Genomic DNA, 21,175 nt, shown 5'->3' with positions numbered 1-21,175 from the left:
AGGTGATCCACCCACCTCGGCCTCCCAAAGTGCTGGGATCACAGAGGTCCCAGCACATTTTAAACACAGTGCAGTAATTGGTTAATGAACAGTTCTGTAATTCATTTTCTTAATTGCTTGGGAGACACACTCAAAAAAGAAAGAAGGTGATGTAGTCAAATTTCCTTGTAAACATGTTAATGACAGATCTGGTAAGCAAACTAGTAGTATTTGCCAGCAGGAGAGTGTTTATCCCTGGAATGCTTTCAGAAGGATGTACCTGATTGTCTATGATTGCTTATGGTAAACAAACCCTCAATCTATGGATTTATGTGGCATGGGCTCTAGGAAAATCATGTAAATTATATATTCATTTAAGTGTAAAATGGGCATGCATGTCTCATGATTCAGATGGCTCCCTGTGTGTAAGTATCATTATAGCACATATCCCTTAATGACCTGATATATTGATGGGAAGACAATGCAGGATCACCAGGTATAGAAGGAATAGCTATAATATGATAGATAAAATTCAAACTAAAGAAACAGGAAATAAGAGCAGTCTAGAATAAATCATGCAGGGGCGTAAAAAGTTTGAAAGCAATAACCTTACTTTCCTCATGGAGATAAGACACTCTAGTCAAGAATGTAGAACCGGAGGTTGTATCACAAATAGAAATGTTCAGAGTGTAAAAAAATATTTCTTGGAAACTAAAATATTATTTCATATCAGAAATGAAAAACTCAATAGATGAATCAGAAAATAATGTTGAAAAAAGTCTCCTAGAAAGTATAGCAGAAAGACAGAGATGGAAAATTGGGGAGAAAAAAAAGACAATTAGAGAACTATGTCAGGAGGTTCAACATGTTAAAAGTAGGAAATTTTTTAAAATACAAGAGATTGTAGGACAGGCATGGTGGCTCATGTCTGTAATCCCAGCACTTTGGGAGGCCAAGGCAGGCAGATCACCTGAGGTCAGGAGTTTGAGACCAGCCTGGCCAACATGGCGAAACCCCGTCTCTACTAAAAATACAAAAATTAGCCGGACATGGTGGCATGCACCTGTAATCCCAGCTACTTGGGAGGCTGAGGCATGAGAATCATTTGAACTCGGGAGGTGGAGGTTGCAATGAGCCAAGATTGAGCCACTGCACTCTAGCCTGGGTGATGGAGCGAGACTTTGTCTCAATAAATAAACACAAACAATACAATACAATACAATACAATACAATACAATACAATACAATGCAATGCAATGCAATGCAATGCAATGCAATGCAATGCAATACAATGCAATACAATACAATGCAATACAATACAGGGGAGAGGAAACATCATCAAATATGTAATATAATACAATTTTCCAAAACTGACGAATATCATAACTTGTTTGAAATGATGAATTATGTGTGCATCATAACTTATTCAACAATTCAAGAAATATCCAGAGGGTTCTTAGTGTGAATATTACTTTTACCATCAAAATTTGTATTAGTATAATAACTAGAAAAAAAAATGAGGTGAATTTCAAATAGTCTTTAAATAATAGCAGTTGTTTCTTCTTTGACAGAATGAGCTTCAAAAAGATTTATCTTAATTTTGGGTATTGGATGAAATAATCGAATCATTACTGAAGTTAACCAATTTCCTGTTTAAAGTGTCGGAAAACACTGTGTAAAACTGGCATCATTTAACTGTTCATGGAACCAACATATGTGCACAAGAAAAAAAAGAATGAAATTAATTTAGAAGAATAGCCATTTGATCTAATTGAAGTCATGTTTGATAGAATGATATGTAAATGGATCTTCTGCACTGCACCTATTAAAATATTACCTTCACACAGTGCTCTTAATATAACTGTTGGCCAGGCACAGTGGCTCACGTCCATAATCCCAGCATTTTGGGAGGCTGAGGTGGGAGGATCACTTGAGCCCAGAAGTTCAAGACCAGCCTGGACAAAACAGTAAGACCCTCACTACAAAAAAAAAAAAAAAAAAAAAGCTATGCTACATATCTGTAGTTCCAGCTACTTGGGAGGCTAAGGTGGGAGGATCACTTGAGCCCAGGAGTTTGAGGCTGCAGTGAGCCATAATTGTGCCACTGCACCCCAGCCTGGGCAACAGAGTGACGCCCTATCTCTAAAAGAAAAATAGCCAACTTTTGAAATGATTGCTGAAGCTCCTTCAGTAGATTCATGTATTCTGATGTTCATGTTGTCCCTCAGTCCCATGATGGATGGTAAATGTTGACAAATATTTTGGGAAATGTGTATGTTCATTATTAACTATCTTAAAAATGGAAATAGAATACTTTTACATTAAATATGTACTTCCATTCTTAAACTTAGTATCATAAGGACTTACTTCAAAATAAATAGGTTACCAAACAATAAAGTAAATAAATAGTTGTAGGTTTACACCATAAGGTAAATGATCATTCTAGGTAACAAGAGCATTCAAACTACACACTAATGGCTCCAGGACAGGGTTCATTAGTCTCTATTTTCTGCACATATTTTACAGAAACCTAACCTAGAATGTCTCACATTTCCTACTGGCCTACAGCATTTCTAGAGGCTACTGAAAACTGCCTAATGAACTGAGTGGCTGGCAGAGACTTTGAATATTCTTCCACCATGTCTGGAGACCATAAAGAGCGAGCTGTCCCTAGATACTTGTGTCTGAGTGCACTTGATTCATAAATCATTCTGCATTCAGTTAGTCATTCTGCATACTGTCCTTGAAAGAGAGAAATTAGATACATTACACCAGGAACAGATCAGGGAAAATGAGATGTGTCTCTGATTACTGCTCATGTTTAATCATGTTTTCAAGGTACAACTGCACATGTATCTCATGCACTACTAGATGAGAACATGCATGAAGCTAGAAGTGCCAAATTAAGGACTACCATTCTGGTTTATGCTAATTCTACTGTTAATATATTTTTAAAACAATGAAAAATCTGGGTCAAATATGAAATTGGATGGAATTCTGGGACAACAGCTGTAAACATGATCTATAAACCAGGATATTTGGCTATTCATTGTTTTGTTTCGGGTTTGCAAAAGCAAAAGCCAGAAGAGTTTGGAAAAGATTCTTTTTTTATCTTCAACTTAATCAATCATTGATTCCAATTGTGACTGTTCTTCCAGATATATTGTCATGACTGGAAAAAACCAACACTGTCTCTGGTACTTGTTATGTAGCTATTGACTCCGAAAATGCTTCATTTTATTTATTTATTTACTTATTTATTTATTTATTTATTTATTTATTTATTTATTTATTTATATTTGAGACAGAGTCTCACTCTGTTGCCCAGGCTGAAGTGCCATGGAGCGATCTCGGCTCACTGCAACCTCCACCTCCCAGGTTCAAGAGATTCTTCCATCTCAGCCTTCCGAGTAGCTGGGATTACAGGTGCCTGCCACCACACCCAGCTAATTTTTTGTATTTCTAGTAGAGAAGGGGTTTCACCATGTTGACCAGGCTGGTCTCAAACTCCTGACCTCAAGTGATTTGCCTGTCATGGCCTCCCAGAGTGTTGGGATTACAGGCATGAGCCACCGTGCCTGGTCTAAATGCTTTATTTTTAATTCAATCAGCAAACAGAAACGGTTGGCTTTCTCCTACCAAGGATAGCAGCCTGCTTTTACTATCTTATCTCAGGGTTGTATCTAGAAACAAATTGATACCCAGGTACTACTATCACACATAAAAGATACAATATTTCTGAAGCCATTTACTATGTGGTAACCCATAAGGTTTACAGTTTTGAAAGCAAGAGGGAGCTCTGCACTATCTACGTTGCAGTACAAGCTGCCTTGCTGCTTTGGCCTTATGTTACAAGAGGTACAATACTTTAAGTGACTGTGGCAGATAAAAATGCCTTATGAAGCACTTGTGCAAACCAAAAAAATTGCAGTGAAGACTCCTACAGTTTTCGTGTACAGTCAATTATTCACCATACGATAAGCACTTCCAACCTTGCTACTGGCCCTGGTAGAGATTGACTGCTTGACCACAAGACACCGCATGAGTGTGACACCTTAGTTGGTCTTATGAATGAGGTATTTTGAATCACAAAGCAGAATTCTACTATTAAATGAGAATGGTACATACAAGAGTAGGCTCAGAATGAACATGTAAATTACATGAGCAAGAGGCTTAGACTCCTACGGCACTTGCTTCCACTGCTTTACTGCTTTTCCCTCAACCCACACCTATGGCCTCATGGGGAGTTTCACTTAATGGAAGAGAAAAAACTTGAACCTGCTTTATGCTTGGATGTCTATGGGGTAGCACTAGTTAGCCTCACACTGGTATAGCACTAAAAACAACAGTGGCATGAAAAGACAAATATTATGTGATTCCACATATATGAGGTACGTAGAATAGTCAAATTCATAGAGACAGAAAGTGGAACAGTGGTTACTAGCTGCTAGAGGGAGGAGGGAATAGGGAGTTATTGTTTAACGGGTACAGAGTTTCCGTTTGAGATGATGAAAAACTTGGAGATGGCCGGTGGTGATGGTTGCACAACAATGTAAATGTTCTTAAGGCCACTGATTTGTATACTTAAAATGGTGACAATAATAAATGCTATGTATATTTTATTAGAGTAACATTTTTCTATTGAAAAGTAAAAACTAGCAAAAGAGAATCCTCCCAATGGGTGGAGCTTTGGTTTACATGAAAGGAGAGATGGCTTCATTTATGGATCTTCACTGATTTATGGACAATGCCTAATCATCAGTTAATGACTTGAAAAGTTCAGAACTAGGAGACTGATAGCAAGGATGTCAGTGTGGTTCTCTTGGGATGGGCACAGCGTGTGTGTGTGTGTGTGTGTGTGTGTGTGTGTGTGTGTGTAGAAAGAGAGAGAGACAAAGAGGGAGAGAGAGAGAGAGAGAGAGTGCACCATGAATCTTCGCATGGCATTATTCCCTAGCCAGCATCTCCTGTTGACTAAGTAGAGAAAGGTTATTTAAATTGGATTTTTTTTTCACAGAGACTGCAGTTATTTGTCCTTATTGGAATAAATTCTTTTATTTTCTTACTGTATTTGTTGAAATAAATTCTTATCCTAAATCTGACTTTGCCTTCTTTGTCTGGCTTTCTTCTACTAGCACCACTATATGTAGATGTATATAGAATGTCTTCTCACCCATGGCCATAGCAGCACACATTACATCATCTCTAATCAAGAAACTGATTTTGTAGAAATCGGTGGGGCAATAGACTCATTTCATGATATTTACCTAGAAGCATGTGGCTTGACAGAAAGATAAGTCATAGTTAAGGTACTAGCTAGAAGACAGCACCCCGGGAAGTTGGGACATTCACTCTGGTTACAATACATGCCTTAAACCCGTAGCCAATATGTGGTGTAATTTCTCTTATAGACATAATAGACTGGTTTAAGGACCAAGGTCAAAGTGGGACCTCTCTATTACATATAGTAACCCATCTATCAAAGTTTTGCATAATATCCCCACATCCTTTAGACTGGTGAGTTGGGATACAACTCTCAGTGGTGGATGAAAAAAGAAAGAAAAAAAAAGATTGGTGAGTTGGGAGGTTTGGGTGCCCATGACAGAAATGCTTCCTTGTAAACTGGAAGCTGAGACTTTTCTCTTGTAATTTTGTAGTCCTCATGTTGAAGAACCAAGAGGCAGAAAAGAAGGTTAGTTTACTGACTGGGTGATTGATCCTGATTACCTGATTACCAACTGGATTCCTGCTTCATAATGGGATGACTATGTCTAGACCTCAGAGGACTCTCATATCCAATAATTATGGTCACTGGCAAACTAATAAAGATAAGTCTTTGGCGAGAATGAAATTTTAGGCCCCTCTCATCAGTTAAAAAAAACAATTCATGCAGGCCAAAATGCTCAGAGAGTAGAGGGAAACATTGGAATGATTGTCAAATAAGGCCTCATGACCAGTTACAGAAGTGGGGACAGTAGAATCTATATTTTGTGACAACTGTTTACTTCTCCCCTTTTCTGTTTATGTGAAACTGTATTTATGTGAACATAACCACTGATGGTTAATATCACAGTTTAGCTCCAACTGGAAATTTGACTGAGTTGACATTATTCCCAGGTCATACAAGAGAGGACTGACAGGATTTTGTGTTTCTCCTGTTTTATTTCTAGTTATTCTTATTCAAATGAAAGAAAAAAGTAGATGAGCTGTGCTGGTTGTTTCCCATTTGCCATTCCAGATCCACTCTTTAACCTTCTTTGTCCAACCCTGCACCCTAACAGGGTGACTTCTAAGGACCACTGCACCTGTGCTTCCTTACCCTTTAGCTTTTAAATGGTTCAGCCAATAGGAGGTATCAAGAGGAATATCAAGGATAGAAGGAGAGAGAGGTCAGGGTCTTTCTTCCTCACTCCCTCCCTACCAGACCAGTGGCAGCATCTTGATTCTTCTACCTACGGGTATCCTTTTTTTCAGGTGGCCTCTCTCATGGCCACAGCTGTTGCTGGTTTGGTAACACCTCAACCTTCCCTCACACCTTCAGGCCTCACCATGGCTACAGCTTCCAGCTGTTGCTAGACCCAGGAGTTTCACCATCCCTTATTGGTTCTCTTGGTCCTGTCCACATGACTGCATGTGGTCCTTTCATCAAACTCTCTTCTATTAAACTTTTCTTTTTTTTTTAAAGACAGAGTCTCGCTCTGTCGCCCAGGTTGGAGTGCAGTGGCACGATCTTGGCTCACTGCAATGTCCGCCTCCCAAGGTCAAGCAATTCTCCTGCCTCAGCCTCCCAAGTAACTGCGACTACAGGCACGTGCCACCACGCCTGGCTAATTTTTTGTATTTTTAGTAGAGATGGGGTTTCACTGTGTTAGCCAAGATGGTCTTAATCTCCTGACCTCGTGATCCACCCACTTCCCAAAGTGCTGGGATTAGAGGCGTGAGCCACCACACTTGGCCTTCTATTAAACCTTTATTTTTTAGTGCAAGGACTGAAATTCTGATTTTTAAAGTATTTGTTACTGAAGTATAAGTATTCAATTAAATACAAAGATTTCAAGTGTACAGTTTAGGGATGTTTGACAAACATATACACTCATGTGACCACCATCCCCATCAGGAATAGAACATTTTCATCACTTCAGATGTTCCCTTGTGTTCCCACTCTATCAAAGGCAACCACTGTGTTGACTGTTTTCACCACAGATTAGTTTTGTCCTGTCTTGAACTTCATATAAATGGAATTACACAGTATGAATTGTTTTGTGTAAGACTTCTTTCACTCTGTATGCTATCCTTGAGATTCTTTCACGTGTTGAGTAGTTTATTCAGTAGTTCATTCCCATTATTGTCGAATAGTATTCTATTGTGTGAATATGACAGTTTGTTTTTCTATTCATCTGTTGATGATATCCGAATTGCTTCTAGTTTTTGATCATTGCAAATAAAGCTGCTACGAACAGTTGTGCACAAATATTTTTGTGAATATAAGTTCTCATTCTTTTGGATATACTCCTAGGAGAAGAATTTCTGGGTCCTAAGGCAGGTATATGTTTAGATGGAACAGCCGGTTTTCTAAAGCAACCATACCAATTACCCTTACAGCGTGCCATCTCCTCACATCAGGACAGGCCAAGACAATTGTGAATAAACATAATCTTGAAAATGTTAGGAGAATTAAGTAGTAATATTCAATGGACTGTTTTAAAAATGTTACTAGGCAAAGCTCCTGAGTGAGTGAGTTGGTAGCTCTTGGCAGGTACCTTCTGATCCCTCCCCTCCGTTCTCAGCACTAACAAGGCTTTAAAATGACCCCTCCAGTCCAGACATGTGAAGTCTCACTCCTTAGGTTACCAGCTAACTGTTAAAAGGGAAGGAGCTGGCCGGGCGTGGTGGCTCATGCCTGTAATCCCAGCACTTTGGGAGGCCGAGGCCGGCGGATCACGAGGTTAAGAGATCGAGACCATCTGGCCAACATGGTGAAACCCCGTCTCTACTAAAAATACAAAAATTAGCTAGGCGTGGTGGCGCACGCCTGTAGTCCCAACTACTCGGGAGGCTGAGGCAGGAGAATGGCTTGAACCTGGGAGGCGGAGGTTACAGTGAGTCAAGATCGCTCCACGGCACTCCAGCCTGGCAACAGAGCGAGACTCCATCTCAAAAAAAAAAAAAAAAAAAAAAAAAGGGAAGGAGCTAAGTAAATTCATTTATACTTGTCAGGCCTCACTGCATTTAACACCTCACTGCATTAACAGTTACCATGCCCAGCTAATTTTTGTATTTTTGTAAAGATGGAAATTTCACCATGTTGGCCAGGCTGGTCTCCAACTCCTGATCTCAGGTGATTGGTCGGCCTCCGCCTCCCAGAGTGCTTGGATTACAGGCGTGGGCCACCGTGTCCGGCCAGTATTTGTATTTTGAAAGCAAAGTTTAATTATCCAAAATAATTACTCATTAATAGTAGCCCTTGTAGTTGATGGGAAGTAATAAGGAGAGAAGAAATCTTTTCAGTACATTTCGACAATTAATGTAAGCTGAAAAATGACACCTGTAGTAAATCAGATGTGGATTCAAATCCAAGTTCTTACTGTGAAAAGAAAGTAAATTATTTCAATGTCTGTGTCCTGGTTCATTAAATGAGGATAATCATCTGCCCCTTTAGCACCAATCACTTGTTCAATTGTAAGCATGTTTTATTTAAGTGTGAACATTTTTAGGACAGATTGCAGCCACATTCAGGGTCTAGCACAGGGACAGGCATGTATGGGCACTCAATAGATGTTTGTTGACCCATACATGAATATAAAAGGGATTTGCAAATTGTAGAGCACCGCGCATGCCTCAGTTATAACAATACTGATCTTTATTACTCTACCTATGAAGAAAGCAAGTTCTTCTTTCACTGAACAGGGCTGGTGGTAGGGAGACAGGCTAGGGGCGAGCAGGAAGAAGGAATCAAGTCAAACAGGGACCCCTGCAGCAGAATCCATTGGGACACTTTAACTTAGAGTGTAGATTCTCAGACCAGACCGATAGAGTCCGAATCTCAGACCCTTTCGAGGTCAAAAAGCCGTGATTTGGGAGGTGGGTGATAATGGTGACAATCTCACTAGCCCTCTTACTGCTCCTTGAGAAATACTAGCGTACCAGGAAAAGTGGTGGAGGAAGCGTTCCTGAAGATAACCTTTCCTCAGTGACTCTCAAACTTCGCTTTTAGGAAAGAGGAATTTCGCTATTCCATGCGTTTCACACCTTAGAGTGAGGGTGGTAGGTAACTTAGATTTTCCTCTCTTCATTAAAACAAACAAACAAACAAACAAACAAACAAACAAAAAGAGTGGTGGTGGGGAGGGGGAGGAGGCCAGCTGAAAAGTAGAGGCCGAGGACAGAGTTAGACACTCGCTGTCTAACGGCCCTGCCGGAGGGGCTCCGCCTGTCAGACTGCGTCACCCTCTCGCCAAGGGTCCCCCAGACGGGCGGGGGCTCCTAGCGGCCGGCTAGCTACTCTCCCCGCCTCCCTGCGCCCTCGCCCTCCGCCCCGCTGTACCCGCGGAGCGCGCGGCCCGGCGCAGCCCCTTTTGGCACCGAGGTTTCCAGGTGCCCAGCGCGAAGGCGGAGCCGGGTTACAGCCGCCTCCTCGGCGCCACAGAGAAGACCCCCGGGAGTTCGGCGGCCCAGGCGCTCCGGCTCTGCGTCCCGAGCCTCCCCCGGCTCTCCGCGCTCCTCCCTCTCGGCGCGCCCGGCGCGAAGCCTGCGATTCGTGAGCCGAGCGCAGAGCGCAGAGCCGAGTGGCGCACGCTGGGCAGTGGCCTGGGCAACCCCAAGCGCAGCCAGAGCCCTCACCCGAGCCCGCTGGCCCGCGCACTCCCGGACCATGACTGCCGAGGAACCCAGCCCGCCTGCCCGTTGGCACAGACGCCTCCCCGGGCTCTGGGCGGCGGCGCTGCTCCTGCTCGGTCTGCCGCGCCTTTCGGTGCGGGCGGATGGTGAGTGTGCGGGAGGCGGCGGGGCGGGGGGTGGAGCGTGGGGTCCGGGCAGGGAGGGCGTAGCTCGCCGGGGCTGCTCCCTCTGACCGGCCCGGAGAGCGGCAAGCGCAAGCCTGAGAGGAACGAACGAGCCGCGGTCCTGCGACCCAGCATCCCTCTCCTGGCCCACCAAGTCTCCGCGTGCCCGTGCGCCCAAACGCCCGCCTGGTGCCTGGACCCTCCCTTAGCGCCGAGCGCGTAGGTCCCGCAGTCCCGCCGCTGGCTTTCCTAAGGTCTCCAAGAAAGCTCGAATGAAGTCACCTCTAAGGTGCCCTAGAACCTCCTCTGCTAAGGGGTGATTTTCCGCCGTCCCTCAGTTTCTCAACGTCTATTAATGTGCCCCTGAGGACACCGCCGATGGTTAGAAAACTCCCTCGGATATTCTGGCTTGGTCCGGGAAGATGTGAAAGATGAGTGGGAATCAGCGAGGCTAAGAGAGAGAGAATGGCCTGGGCAGAGGGAATAGCACGTGCAAAGGCTGTCTCTGAGTGACAGGAAAAACGGGACAAATGATAAAGCAAAGTACCTGGAGGCGAGGGGACGTCTTGAGACATGAGGTAGAGAAATGGGCAAGGGCCAGATTATGGCATGTTCTCTGAGAATTGATCCACTTTTTGTTCGTTTGCTTGGTTTTTCAGCCTGAATTTAGCTTGTAATACTTGCCCTAAAATGAGTAGGATTGGAGCTCTGTATCCATTCCGTTTTGAAAAGCTAATTCAGCTGTGTTTTCATATTAGAACAAAATCCCGCTGACTTGGTACAGGAGCATCTGAAGGAAGCAAGCTTAAAGCCAGCAGTTCTCACACCCATGAGGGAGTTCTAGCTTAGGACAAATTAGACTGATAAAAGAGAAAAGCCCTCCGTCAATTTAGGATGCGTTGTATATTTTAAAATGTGATTCTTGTTTAGCCAACGATATTGAGTGAAACTAGAAGACATGGGGGAAAAAAAAAGCATTGTTGTCAGGAAAAGGGGAAAGCCAAGGAAAAAACCCTCTAGGTCGTAGAGTTTTTAGTGCTCTCTGTTTTAAGTGCGGGCTTGAAAAGCTCTTCGTTCCTAATTAAGGATGAATGTCTTATTTCTCCATATCCTCAGAGAGAGTGTTAGAGACAAAACATTTTTAACTTTGAAGGCTGTTAGTAACCACTGCTAATTTTTTTAATTGACATGTATTTCACATAAAATTTGTCATTTTAAAATATACAGTTAAGTGGGTTTTAGTATATTCATTAGGTTGTGAAAACCATGGTTTGCATGCATCTAATTCCAGAACATTTCCATCACTCCTCAAAAGAATCCCATACCTATTAGCAGTTTACTGATAATTCTTCACTGTAGTGTTTTTTGACTGACATTGAGCCATGAAAATTAAGCTGATTTTAAAGAATGCAAGTAGAATAAATTGGAGCTAATATTAATCTTTGAACAAGATATATTGTGCCAACTTTGATTCCTTTTAAATAAATATTTTTGCAATCCATAAGGTTTTAGAGTTTCATCCCATTATAACTGTTTAAGTGGAATGCCATGTGGATAAGGATCAATATTTTGTGCCTGTCTAGCTTGATACGGGTCATAGAAAATTAAAGGCAGAAATGTCACTGGTCAAAGAGAAAGTAGGGACAACACCAGAGCACATGATTCTTTGTTACTGCTTGCCAGAAATGATTCCTTTTCTTCATTCTCCTTCCTTTTCTTTCCCCACTTCCTCAATGGACAATTATAGGTATACTTCCTTATAGTAAACTCAATTTTCTGAGCTCCAACTTTTATACTAGAACCAGGAAGAGTTATAAGCTATATTATCAAAGGATTCTTTTTGGTACTAAATTCTTAGCTGCCACCAGTTCTTACATTTAGTTATTTGTGTGCTATGGTGACGGGAGGAAGAAGAAGAAATGCTCAGCTTAAGTATGATGAATTACAGATATTTGAAGAGATAGATTTGGAGAGAAACTATTTCTAAAAACGTGTCATCTGTATAAGGATGGTCTTTGAAATTATGTGCGTGGGCAGAATCCTAAGGAAAAATTTTACAGCGAGAAGACCTAGAACTGAGCCTGGAGTGAGGGAAGCTGGTTTGGGATTATTGAATCTATGTTCATGAAACATATTAGCCTGTAATTTTCATTTTTTATAATATCTTTGCCAAGTGTTGATATCAAACGTATGATGGTTCCTAAACCAAATTGTAAAGTTGCTCCTTCTTTAACTCTGAAAGGGTTTCTGCGGGTGAGGGCTTTTGTTTGTTTGTTTTGGTGTGAGATCATCTGTGTCTGAAGGTTTTCTTGTAGGAAGATTTTAAATAATGAATTTAATTTGTTTGGTAGATAAAGAAGTATTCAGATTTTAAAATTAATTTTGTGTCAGTGTTGCTAAATTTTGTTTTTTAAAGTTTTTCCCCCACTTCATTTAGATTGTCTAGTGTGGCATATACAATGTAATAATCTCTAATTATCATTTCAGGGTCCATGGGATCTGTAGTGATGTTCCCTTTCATTCTTGATATTGGTACTTTGTGTTTTCTCTTTTTTTGTCTTGATCAGTCTTAGTAGGGGTTTATCCATTTTATTATTCTTTTGAAAAAAGCAACTTTTGGCTTTATTTTCTTGATTGTGTGTCTGCTTTCCGTTTTATTGATTTCTGCTCTATCTGTATTATTTCCTCCTTCTACGTTAGAAGATTTGATTTTGTGGGACTTTTGTGTTAGTTTTTTGAGCTAGAAACTTAGATCATTGATTCTCAATCATACTTTTTTGGTATTAATAATGTGAGGTCTGAGGCTATAAATTTCTCTTAAACTACTTTAGTTTCTCCATAAGTTTTTGGCCCTTAAGTTGACATGTTTTATTTCAGTTGGGATTTCTTCTTTGAACACAGTTTATTTAGAAGCATATTTTGTAATTTCCATGCACAAGGGGATTTTCCTAGTTATTGCTTTGTTATTGAGAGGCAGTATAACCAAGTGATTAAAATCACTAACGGAGCCATACTGCCTGGTTTTGTATCTCTGCTGTGTGATCTCGGACAAGCATTAATACTAAACCTTAACTATAAAATGAGGATGATAATACCACCTATATCATAGAGTTGTCATAAGAATTAATTTAATGAGTATTTGTAAAGCAATTTGAACAACATCTAGTCCATAGTAAACACTATATAAGTGTTTCATATATAAAATAAGTGATTTTAGCTTTGTTGTAGTCTAAAAGGCATGCTTTGTATGATTTTTGTCTTTTGAGGTTTTTTTAGATTTGCTTTATAGCTCAGTATTTGATCAGTTTTACAAATGTTCTGTGTGTGCCTAAAATGAATGTGTATTCTGTAGTTTGGTATGCAGTAGTGCACATAGGTTCTTACATCAAGAGTGCTAATTTTGTTTTCTGTTTTAACAATTACTGAGAGGGATAGTAGTTTAAAATTTCCTCAAGGATTGTGGATTTTTTTGTTTTTCCTTGTAGTTTTGTTAATACTACCTTTTTGTAGTTAAATGTAGGAGTGCCAGTCACCTATGGATGTGTTTATTTAAATTTTTTTTTGTATTTTTATTATAACTTTTGGTTCCAAAGCTGGGGAATTATTATATTTATTATAATAATTTTGCGAGTAGATGACTTGTGTCTTAGTCTTTTACAAGCAGATGACTTGTGTCTTAGTTGTGTCTTAGTCCAATCACTGATATATTATGAAAAAGTTGGTGACAGATGGAAGTAAAGTGTCTCATTCTAAGTAGGCGTTTTCTCCCCTGCCTTTAGCTTAACTTGATAGGGCCACCCAAGGCATTGCTTCATTCCTCCAGGAGGCTCCTGGGGACCTCAGTGCTCCCTCCGGTACGATGGTTTCCTTGCTTAAAATTCTCATTTGCCTTCAGCCTGGGCTTTCACCTCTGCTTGAATTCAGGTTCCCATCCCCCCATTGATCACACATTCTTTGAGGCCTACTACATGTCCATATATTAATGTGCTATAGGAAGCCAAGGTGTACCAGACATCATCCCTGTTTTCTTGTCCAGTAGGACAGAAGTACAGCAGACACAAATGAATTTATTGTGAAAGGGGCCTGGTAATATCTTAAGGCAAGGGACAGAGAGAAGGGAAGCAACCTGTTGTATAGGGGGTCATCCTAGGGCTGAGGGAGGCAGAAGAAAGCAGAGCTGAGGCCTAAATCAGTGCCTTAGACATCAAGTGACCTAACTCAGGGAAGCCTAGGACACTGAGCCTTGACACATGATATTTGTAAAACACCATTTTAAAAGAAAGATTTGAAGGGCTTTTCCAGATGGACATGCCAGAGCAGATGGTTAATTTTGGGCGGGGGGTGGGGGGGGTGGGGGGGAAGAAGAAGAAGACAAGAGAAAAAAAAAAGACGAAAATGCTAGTGTAATTTTCGTTACCTGGTCCCAGGGATGTGGATGTGGTAGTTGCTGCACTTGGGCCTTCAGGCAAGGACTACAGTTCTAACTGGCGTCTGCCAGAGGATGAGTTTGCTGAGACGAACTTCCCATGGATCCTGAAATCCACATGTTCTTGTTCCCACACAGGAAAGCTCTTTGTGCTGGAGTCTCAGAATGGCTCTCAGGGCCTACAACTGGAGGCTGCTCGGCTTTCCTGCAAGAGCAGGGGCGCTCACCTGGCATCTGCAGACGAGCTGCAGAGAGTGGTACAGGATTGCTCCTTTGCGGTGTGCACCACTGGCTGGCTAGCAGATGGTACTCTTGGGTAAGTTAGGCGAGCACTCCTTTTCCAACTCACCCCAGTTGCACCACCAAGGCTTATATAGGACTCAGTAATTGTTCTGTTGAGGTACCAGTACAGGCAGAGTACAGTGGGCAGTAACTTCCAGTGTGTTCATGTTTTGTTTTGTTTTGTTTTGTTTTGTTTTGTTTTGTTTTGTTTGAGATGGAGTCTAGCTCTGTTGCCCAGGTTGGAGTGCAGTGGTGCAATCTAGGCTCACTGCAACCTCCACCTCCCAGGTTCAAGCAATTCTCCTGCCTCAGCCTCCCGAGTAGCTGGGATTACAGGCGTGTGCGACCATGCCCAGCTAATTTTTGTATTTTTAGTAGAGATGGGGTTTCACCATATTGGCCAGGCTGATCTCGAACTCCTTACCTCAGGTGATCCATCTGCCTCGGCCTCCCAAAGTGCAAGCCACCGCGCCTGGTGTGTGTTCATGTTTTGAGTTTACTTACAAAAGCATTTTTCTGGAGTTCTGTCATAGTTCTTTTATCCTCTTACTTTGTTATGTTGAATTTTCTTTTTTTGTTTTAGACATAGGGTCTCACTCTGTCGACCAGGCTGGAGTGCTGTGGCACGATTATAGCTCACTGCAGCCTCAACATCCTGGGCTCTAATGTTTCTCCTGCCTCAGCCTCCTGTAGCTAAGACTATAGGCATGTGCCACAACACCTGGCTAATTTTTTTTTTTATAGAGGTAAAAAATGCTTGCTATGTTGCCCAGGCTGGTCTCCAACTCTGACCTCAAGCAGTCCTCCTGCTTTGGCTTCCCAAAGTGCTGGGATTACAAGCGTGAGCCACGCTGCCTAGCCTTGAATTTTTTTAAGTAATAAAAAGAATACATGTTTATCGTAAAAATTTCAAATAATGCATATATATATAAAGTACAAAGTTAAGTTTCTTCTCCTCCACCTCAGAGATAATGACTATTAATTGTTTGGTATACATTCTTTATCCCTTTTTTTCTGTGGATACTCATCTGCATATATATGTATAGGAACGTGGTATGGAGGTTTTAAAATATGGCCACAAATTTTTTCATACCACTGCCATCGATAGGTGTGTTTGCCTCTACTGATAGAATACAGCAAAAGTGAGATTACGTGACTTCTGAAGTTAGGTTGGAAAAATCCATGCCGCATCTGTCTAGATTTCTGGGGACACTCACTTTTGTAGCCTTGAGATGCCATAAGGAGTCTGACTGTGCTGAGATGGGTGTGCTGTGAGGAATGCCAGACCACATGGAGGTATCTCCTTTAGGGGCTCTTGCCAACAGCCCTAACCAATGTCCTAGCCAGTGACTAGCATTAACTGCCAAAAATGTGAATGAAGATGCCTCTAGGTGATTCTAGCCCCCAGCTATTGAGTTATTGCCAGCCTATGAGTCTTGCCAGCTCAGCGCCTAGACATTATATGCAAGACTAGCCATTCCTGCTGTGGCTATTTGAGTGCCTGACCCATGGAATCCTTTAGAGAAGTAATTGTTATGGCCAGCTAGGAGAAATCTTTCTAATAGTGCTGAAACCTGCTTTGTTTTAAATTTTTATTAATTTATTAGTTTTTTTTGTAGAAACGAAGTCTTGCCTTATTGCTCAGGCTGGTCTCAAACTCCTGGACTCAGGCAATCCTCTGGCTTCCACCTCCCAAAGTGCTGGATTTACAGGTGTGAGCCACCATGCCTGGCCTAATTTTATTTTTTAAATTGACAAATAATAATTGTACATATTCATGGGGTGCGTAGTGATGTTTTGACACACATAATTGAGAGTGATCAGATCAGGGTAATTAGCATATCTGTCATCTCAAATATTTATCATTTATTTTTTGCTGGGAACATTCAATATCCTCCTAGCTGTTTGAAATGATATGTTATTGTTAACTATGGCCATCCTACAGTGGTATAGAACACTAGAACTTAGAACACTCACTGGGGAAAGGACAGTATCTTCAATAAATGGTGCTGGGAAAACTGGATATCTGTATGCAGAAGAATAAAACTAGACCCCCACCTCTCACCTCATATAAAAATCAACTCAAAGTAGATTATAGAACTAAATGTAAGACCCAAAAACTATAAAACTACTAGAAGAAAACATAGGAAGAATGGTTCAGGATATTGGTCTGGGAAAATATTTTAATAAGATCTCAGAAACACAGGCAACAAAAGCAGAAATAAACACTTCTTTAGTCATGCTCAGAGAAGGCAGGAGCCACTTCACTTTTTCCTTCATGCCACAGGAAATGTGAAAGCAAACAAGGCACCAAGAACTACTTTGGTAGATGATGATCCTAAGATGTCTGGCTGGCGAGTGGCCATAGAAAACATAGACAGCCATGCTGACTCATGTCTCCAAAAGTGCCAAGTATGAAGTAGCAACTGAATAAAGGGACAACTGAGGCTACATCCAAAGCCTTTTGGTGAATCTGGAACTGTGGTCCTCTCTGCCTTACGTTTTATATCTATGCTCTTGAATAGACAAAATATGCCCTGTGCATGCATTTCCATAATGTAGTCAAGTAGGAATATTTTTTCATAATCCTGTTACTATAAAATTTCATCAGATAACCAGAGTATTCACAGATTCTGAAGAGACCGCTTGCAACTAGGCTTAGGTCTCTCAAGCATTGTATGCCAGGACTGGACGATTAGAAAGGTCCATCTTCTGTAGGTTTACTATAAGGTATTAAGACATATTAGTGGATCTCTGCAGGCTGAAATGATATTACCTTACAAAGAAAACATACAGCTGGGTGCAGTGGCTCATGCCTGTAATCCTAGCATTTTGGGAGGCCACGGTGAGCGGATTAGTTGTGGTCAGGAGTTCAAGACCAGCCTGGCCAGTATGGCAAAACCCAGTCTCTACTAAAAAAATAAAAATAAATAAATAAATACAAAACTTAGTTGGGCATGGTGGTGTGTGCCTGTAGTCCCAGCTACTCGGGAGGCTGAGGCAGGAGAATCGCTTGAACCAGGGAGACAGAGGTTGCAGTGAGCCAAGATGGCACCGTTGCACTCCAGCATGAGCAACAGAGCTAGACTCTGTCTCAAAATAAATAATGAAAGAAAGAAAATAAAGAAAATATACTTGTTATATTTACTACACAATGTATTAAAATAGTTTTTCTATCCCTTTTTATTTTTTAAAACATATTATTCTCTTTTCACCACTCCTATTCAATGTCCTTTCATTTTATTTTTCTAGAAACAAGCATCTGACCATTAGTATGTACATTTCACTGTGGGCCTTTCCTGCACAGGTCTCCACTCCCTCACCACACACTGAAAAGCAATGATTAAATGTGTGGTGCATCTTGTAATTGATGGCATAGTAGACATCTAGCACATCTGCCCTATATCTCTATGAATTTATGTTGAGTGTACACATAAATCCAGAGAATGATAAAGGCCTAGAGTGATGAATTCAGACTTTTGGGACACTTGTCTCCTGGAAACTTTTGCAGATTCCATAAAGGGTGGCTAAAAAGCTGAATAGCAGTTTTAATAGCCACATGGGACTAGGAGGTTGGAGATTTGAATTCGCCTTCTGTGTAGGAGGGGACCCGGTGAGCCGTTTTGCTTTGGGTTGGGACCTTGCAGGGCTATGCCCTAAGGGTAAGCTGGACACAGTACACTGTACAGTGAACTGTTCGCAGGCCCTCCTAGGAGAAGCAGCACATCTTCAAATACTCTATAGCCATGAATTTGCATTGAGATGACCCTGAATTTCCAGTGCTCCAGATGTCTAGGAGAATCAAATAAAAATTATCTTTTGAGGAAGATAGTATCCTAGACCTCAATTTATTTCAACAAACAATTTAGCCGATGTAGGATTTGTCACACAATATAAAATAACTAGTTGCATGAGGAGACAAGGCAAGTAGAATAAAATTCAGAAGAAACAATAGGTAATAGAAACTCCAGACATTAGGATTGGTAGATGCAGACTTTAAAATAACTATCCTTGACATATTCAAAGATATAAAAGATGAGAGGGAGAATTTTGGCAGAGTATGGAAACTAAAAATAACCAAATGGAAACTCTAGACATGAAAAATTCAGTAACTAAAATTAAGAACTTAATGGATAGACCTAATAGCTGATTAAAAAGAGCCAAAGAGGGCTGGGCATGGTGGTGCATGCCTATAGTCCCAGCTACTTGGGAGACTGAGGCAGGAGGATCACTTGAGCCAAGGAGTTCAAAGTTTAAATACAGTCTAGACAACATAGTGAGACCTTGTTGCAAAAAGAAAGAAAAGAAAAGAAAGAAAAAGAAAAGAAAGAAGAGAGAGAAAGAAAAAAGAAGGAAGGAAGGAGAGAGAAAGAGGAAGGAAGGAAGGAATGAAGGAAAGAAAGAAGGAAAAGGAAAGGAAAGGAAAGAAAGACTTTAAAAAAAAAGAGCCAAAGAGAGGATTAGTGAACTGGAAAATATTTCAGAGGAAGATATCCAGAATAAATAACAGAGGGAAAAAGGATGAAAAATTATACAACAAAGGGTAAAAGACAAAGAAGATGTAATATGATTTGAATTCTAAAAGGAGAAGAGAAAGATAAAAGAAAACAGAATAAAAGTAATATGAAAATGATCCACAATTGAAGAAAAACGTCCAGACACAGATTCAAGAATCCCTGCAAAGCTCAAGTAAGACAAATACAAAGAAATTCACAGCTAGGCACATCATGGTAAGACTGGTAAGAATCATATATGAAGAAAAGAATATTTTTATAAATTAAAAATGCTGAGATTGTCTTTAAAGGAGCAACAATAAACTGACAATGAAAGCCCAAAGACTTTTGATATTTTGAAGGTACTGAAAGAAAATTACTGCTAACCTAGAATTTTATCCTCAGTGAAAAATATCTCCCAATAATAAAGGTGAAATAAAGACATTTTCAGACAGACAAAAGGTGAGAGAATTCATCACGTCCAGTCTGCACTTAAACTCTAACAAGTGCTCTTCAGGTAGGAGGAAAATATTGCATGAAGAAGACTGGAGAGGCAAAAAAGAATAAATGGAAGGAGTAAATATGTGGACCAATTGAAATTATGTAATTGTCTGAAGCAGTAACAGTAACACTGGATACTAAAAAATGATGTATATAAGTGGGAAGTATTTTAAGTGTATTCATATGTAGTGTTTTAAGTATTTCAAGTTGTATTATTAGGGAAGATGATAAAAGTAATAATACGTTTCAATAAGTCAAAGAAGTTGTAACTTCTGGGTACCACTGAAGAAAATAGAGAAAGGATATTTAACTTCCAAATCAATACAGAGAAAAAAGAGAATACTGCCCCAAAAAAGAAGAAGAATTCAGATAACCCAAAGTGGGAAAAAAGAAGAGGAAAGGAAGAGAGAATGGGCAGAACTAATAAAAAGCAGATTTAAATTAGATTGATGATTAAATTAAGTATTAGTAGACAAGAGGCTCCAATTAGAAAACAGAGATCGTGAGATGAACTTTTAAAAATTCAAGTATTTGCTGTTTAGAAAAGATATCCTTAAATAAATTATGGGAAAAAATTATAATGGAAATTATCATATATTTAGAACTAATTAAAAATTTACATACCCAAACTCACGGGGTGCTGCCAAAGCTATACCTAGAAGGAAATCTAAAACATTAAATGTTTGTTAGAAAGGAAAAAAGTTGAAGTTTCATGAACTAAAGAGCTAAAGAAATTTGAAGAACAGCAAAATAAGAGAAAAAGAAAAGAGCAGAATTTTATGAAATAAAAACCAACATAATGTAGAAGAGATCAACAATATATTGCCTTTGAAACTTGAATTGATACCTGTAACATCAACTGAAGCATCACCTGTATTTCTGAATTTAGACCTTTTTTTTTGCAGAGAATGTGTCCAGATTTATGCTTTCAGACAGAGCTCATGAATCAGAAAAATCTCTGCTGATTTGGAGCTGACAGCAGAAGAGAATTATTCCTTATTATTTTCAACCCAGAGTTTTCCTCATTCAGTGCCTTTTTTGTCTATTTCAGAACAACTGTGTGTAGCAAAGGAAGTGGAGAACAGCAAATCATGAGAGCTGTCGATGTGAGAATTGAGAGCAACCCAGTTCCTGGTGGCACATACAGTGCCCTTTGTATTAAGGATGAAGGTCAGTGCCAGAGTCTTCTTAAAGGTGCTGGAGGGTGTGCTCTTGGGGATTGCTATATTAGGTTGGTTTCTCTAGAAGAAAACCTTGAAGTGAGGATTTACTAGACATGGTTTATCAGGAAGTCTTCCAAAGAAAAGCCAATAGTGCTGTGGGGAAGTGGACAAGACAAGGAAGGGGGTCAAGCATCGATGCAATATTAAGTGAAATTCACAGTGGTGGTGAGGTGCCGAGTAACTTTGGCTCAATCAGTCAGGAAACCCCTGGAGATAGTGTATGTGTGTAACCACAGTTTTTCTGATTGGGGTGAGGGAGCTGGAGTAGTT

General features: G+C 40.4%; 1 protein-coding gene across 1 annotated transcript in view; it reads left to right on the top strand.

Annotated features, from left to right (window-relative positions):
- Positions 1-9,369: 9,369 nt before the first annotated feature.
- The window catches only part of SUSD5 (sushi domain containing 5), a 67,857-nt gene continuing 56,051 nt past the window's right edge, over positions 9,370-21,175 (top strand). Inside the window, exons 1-3 of the mRNA XM_019023127.4 lie at positions 9,370-9,962; positions 14,545-14,722; positions 20,734-20,852. Of these exons, the coding sequence (XP_018878672.4) occupies positions 9,851-9,962; positions 14,545-14,722; positions 20,734-20,852 (409 nt within the window). The 5' untranslated portion in view covers positions 9,370-9,850. The remainder of the gene's footprint in view (positions 9,963-14,544; positions 14,723-20,733; positions 20,853-21,175) is intronic.

Source organism: Gorilla gorilla, chromosome 2, assembly GCF_029281585.2.
Source record: "Gorilla gorilla gorilla isolate KB3781 chromosome 2, NHGRI_mGorGor1-v2.1_pri, whole genome shotgun sequence".
NCBI lineage: Eukaryota > Metazoa > Chordata > Mammalia > Primates > Hominidae > Gorilla > Gorilla gorilla.
This window is presented reverse-complemented; position numbering and strand designations above follow the sequence as displayed.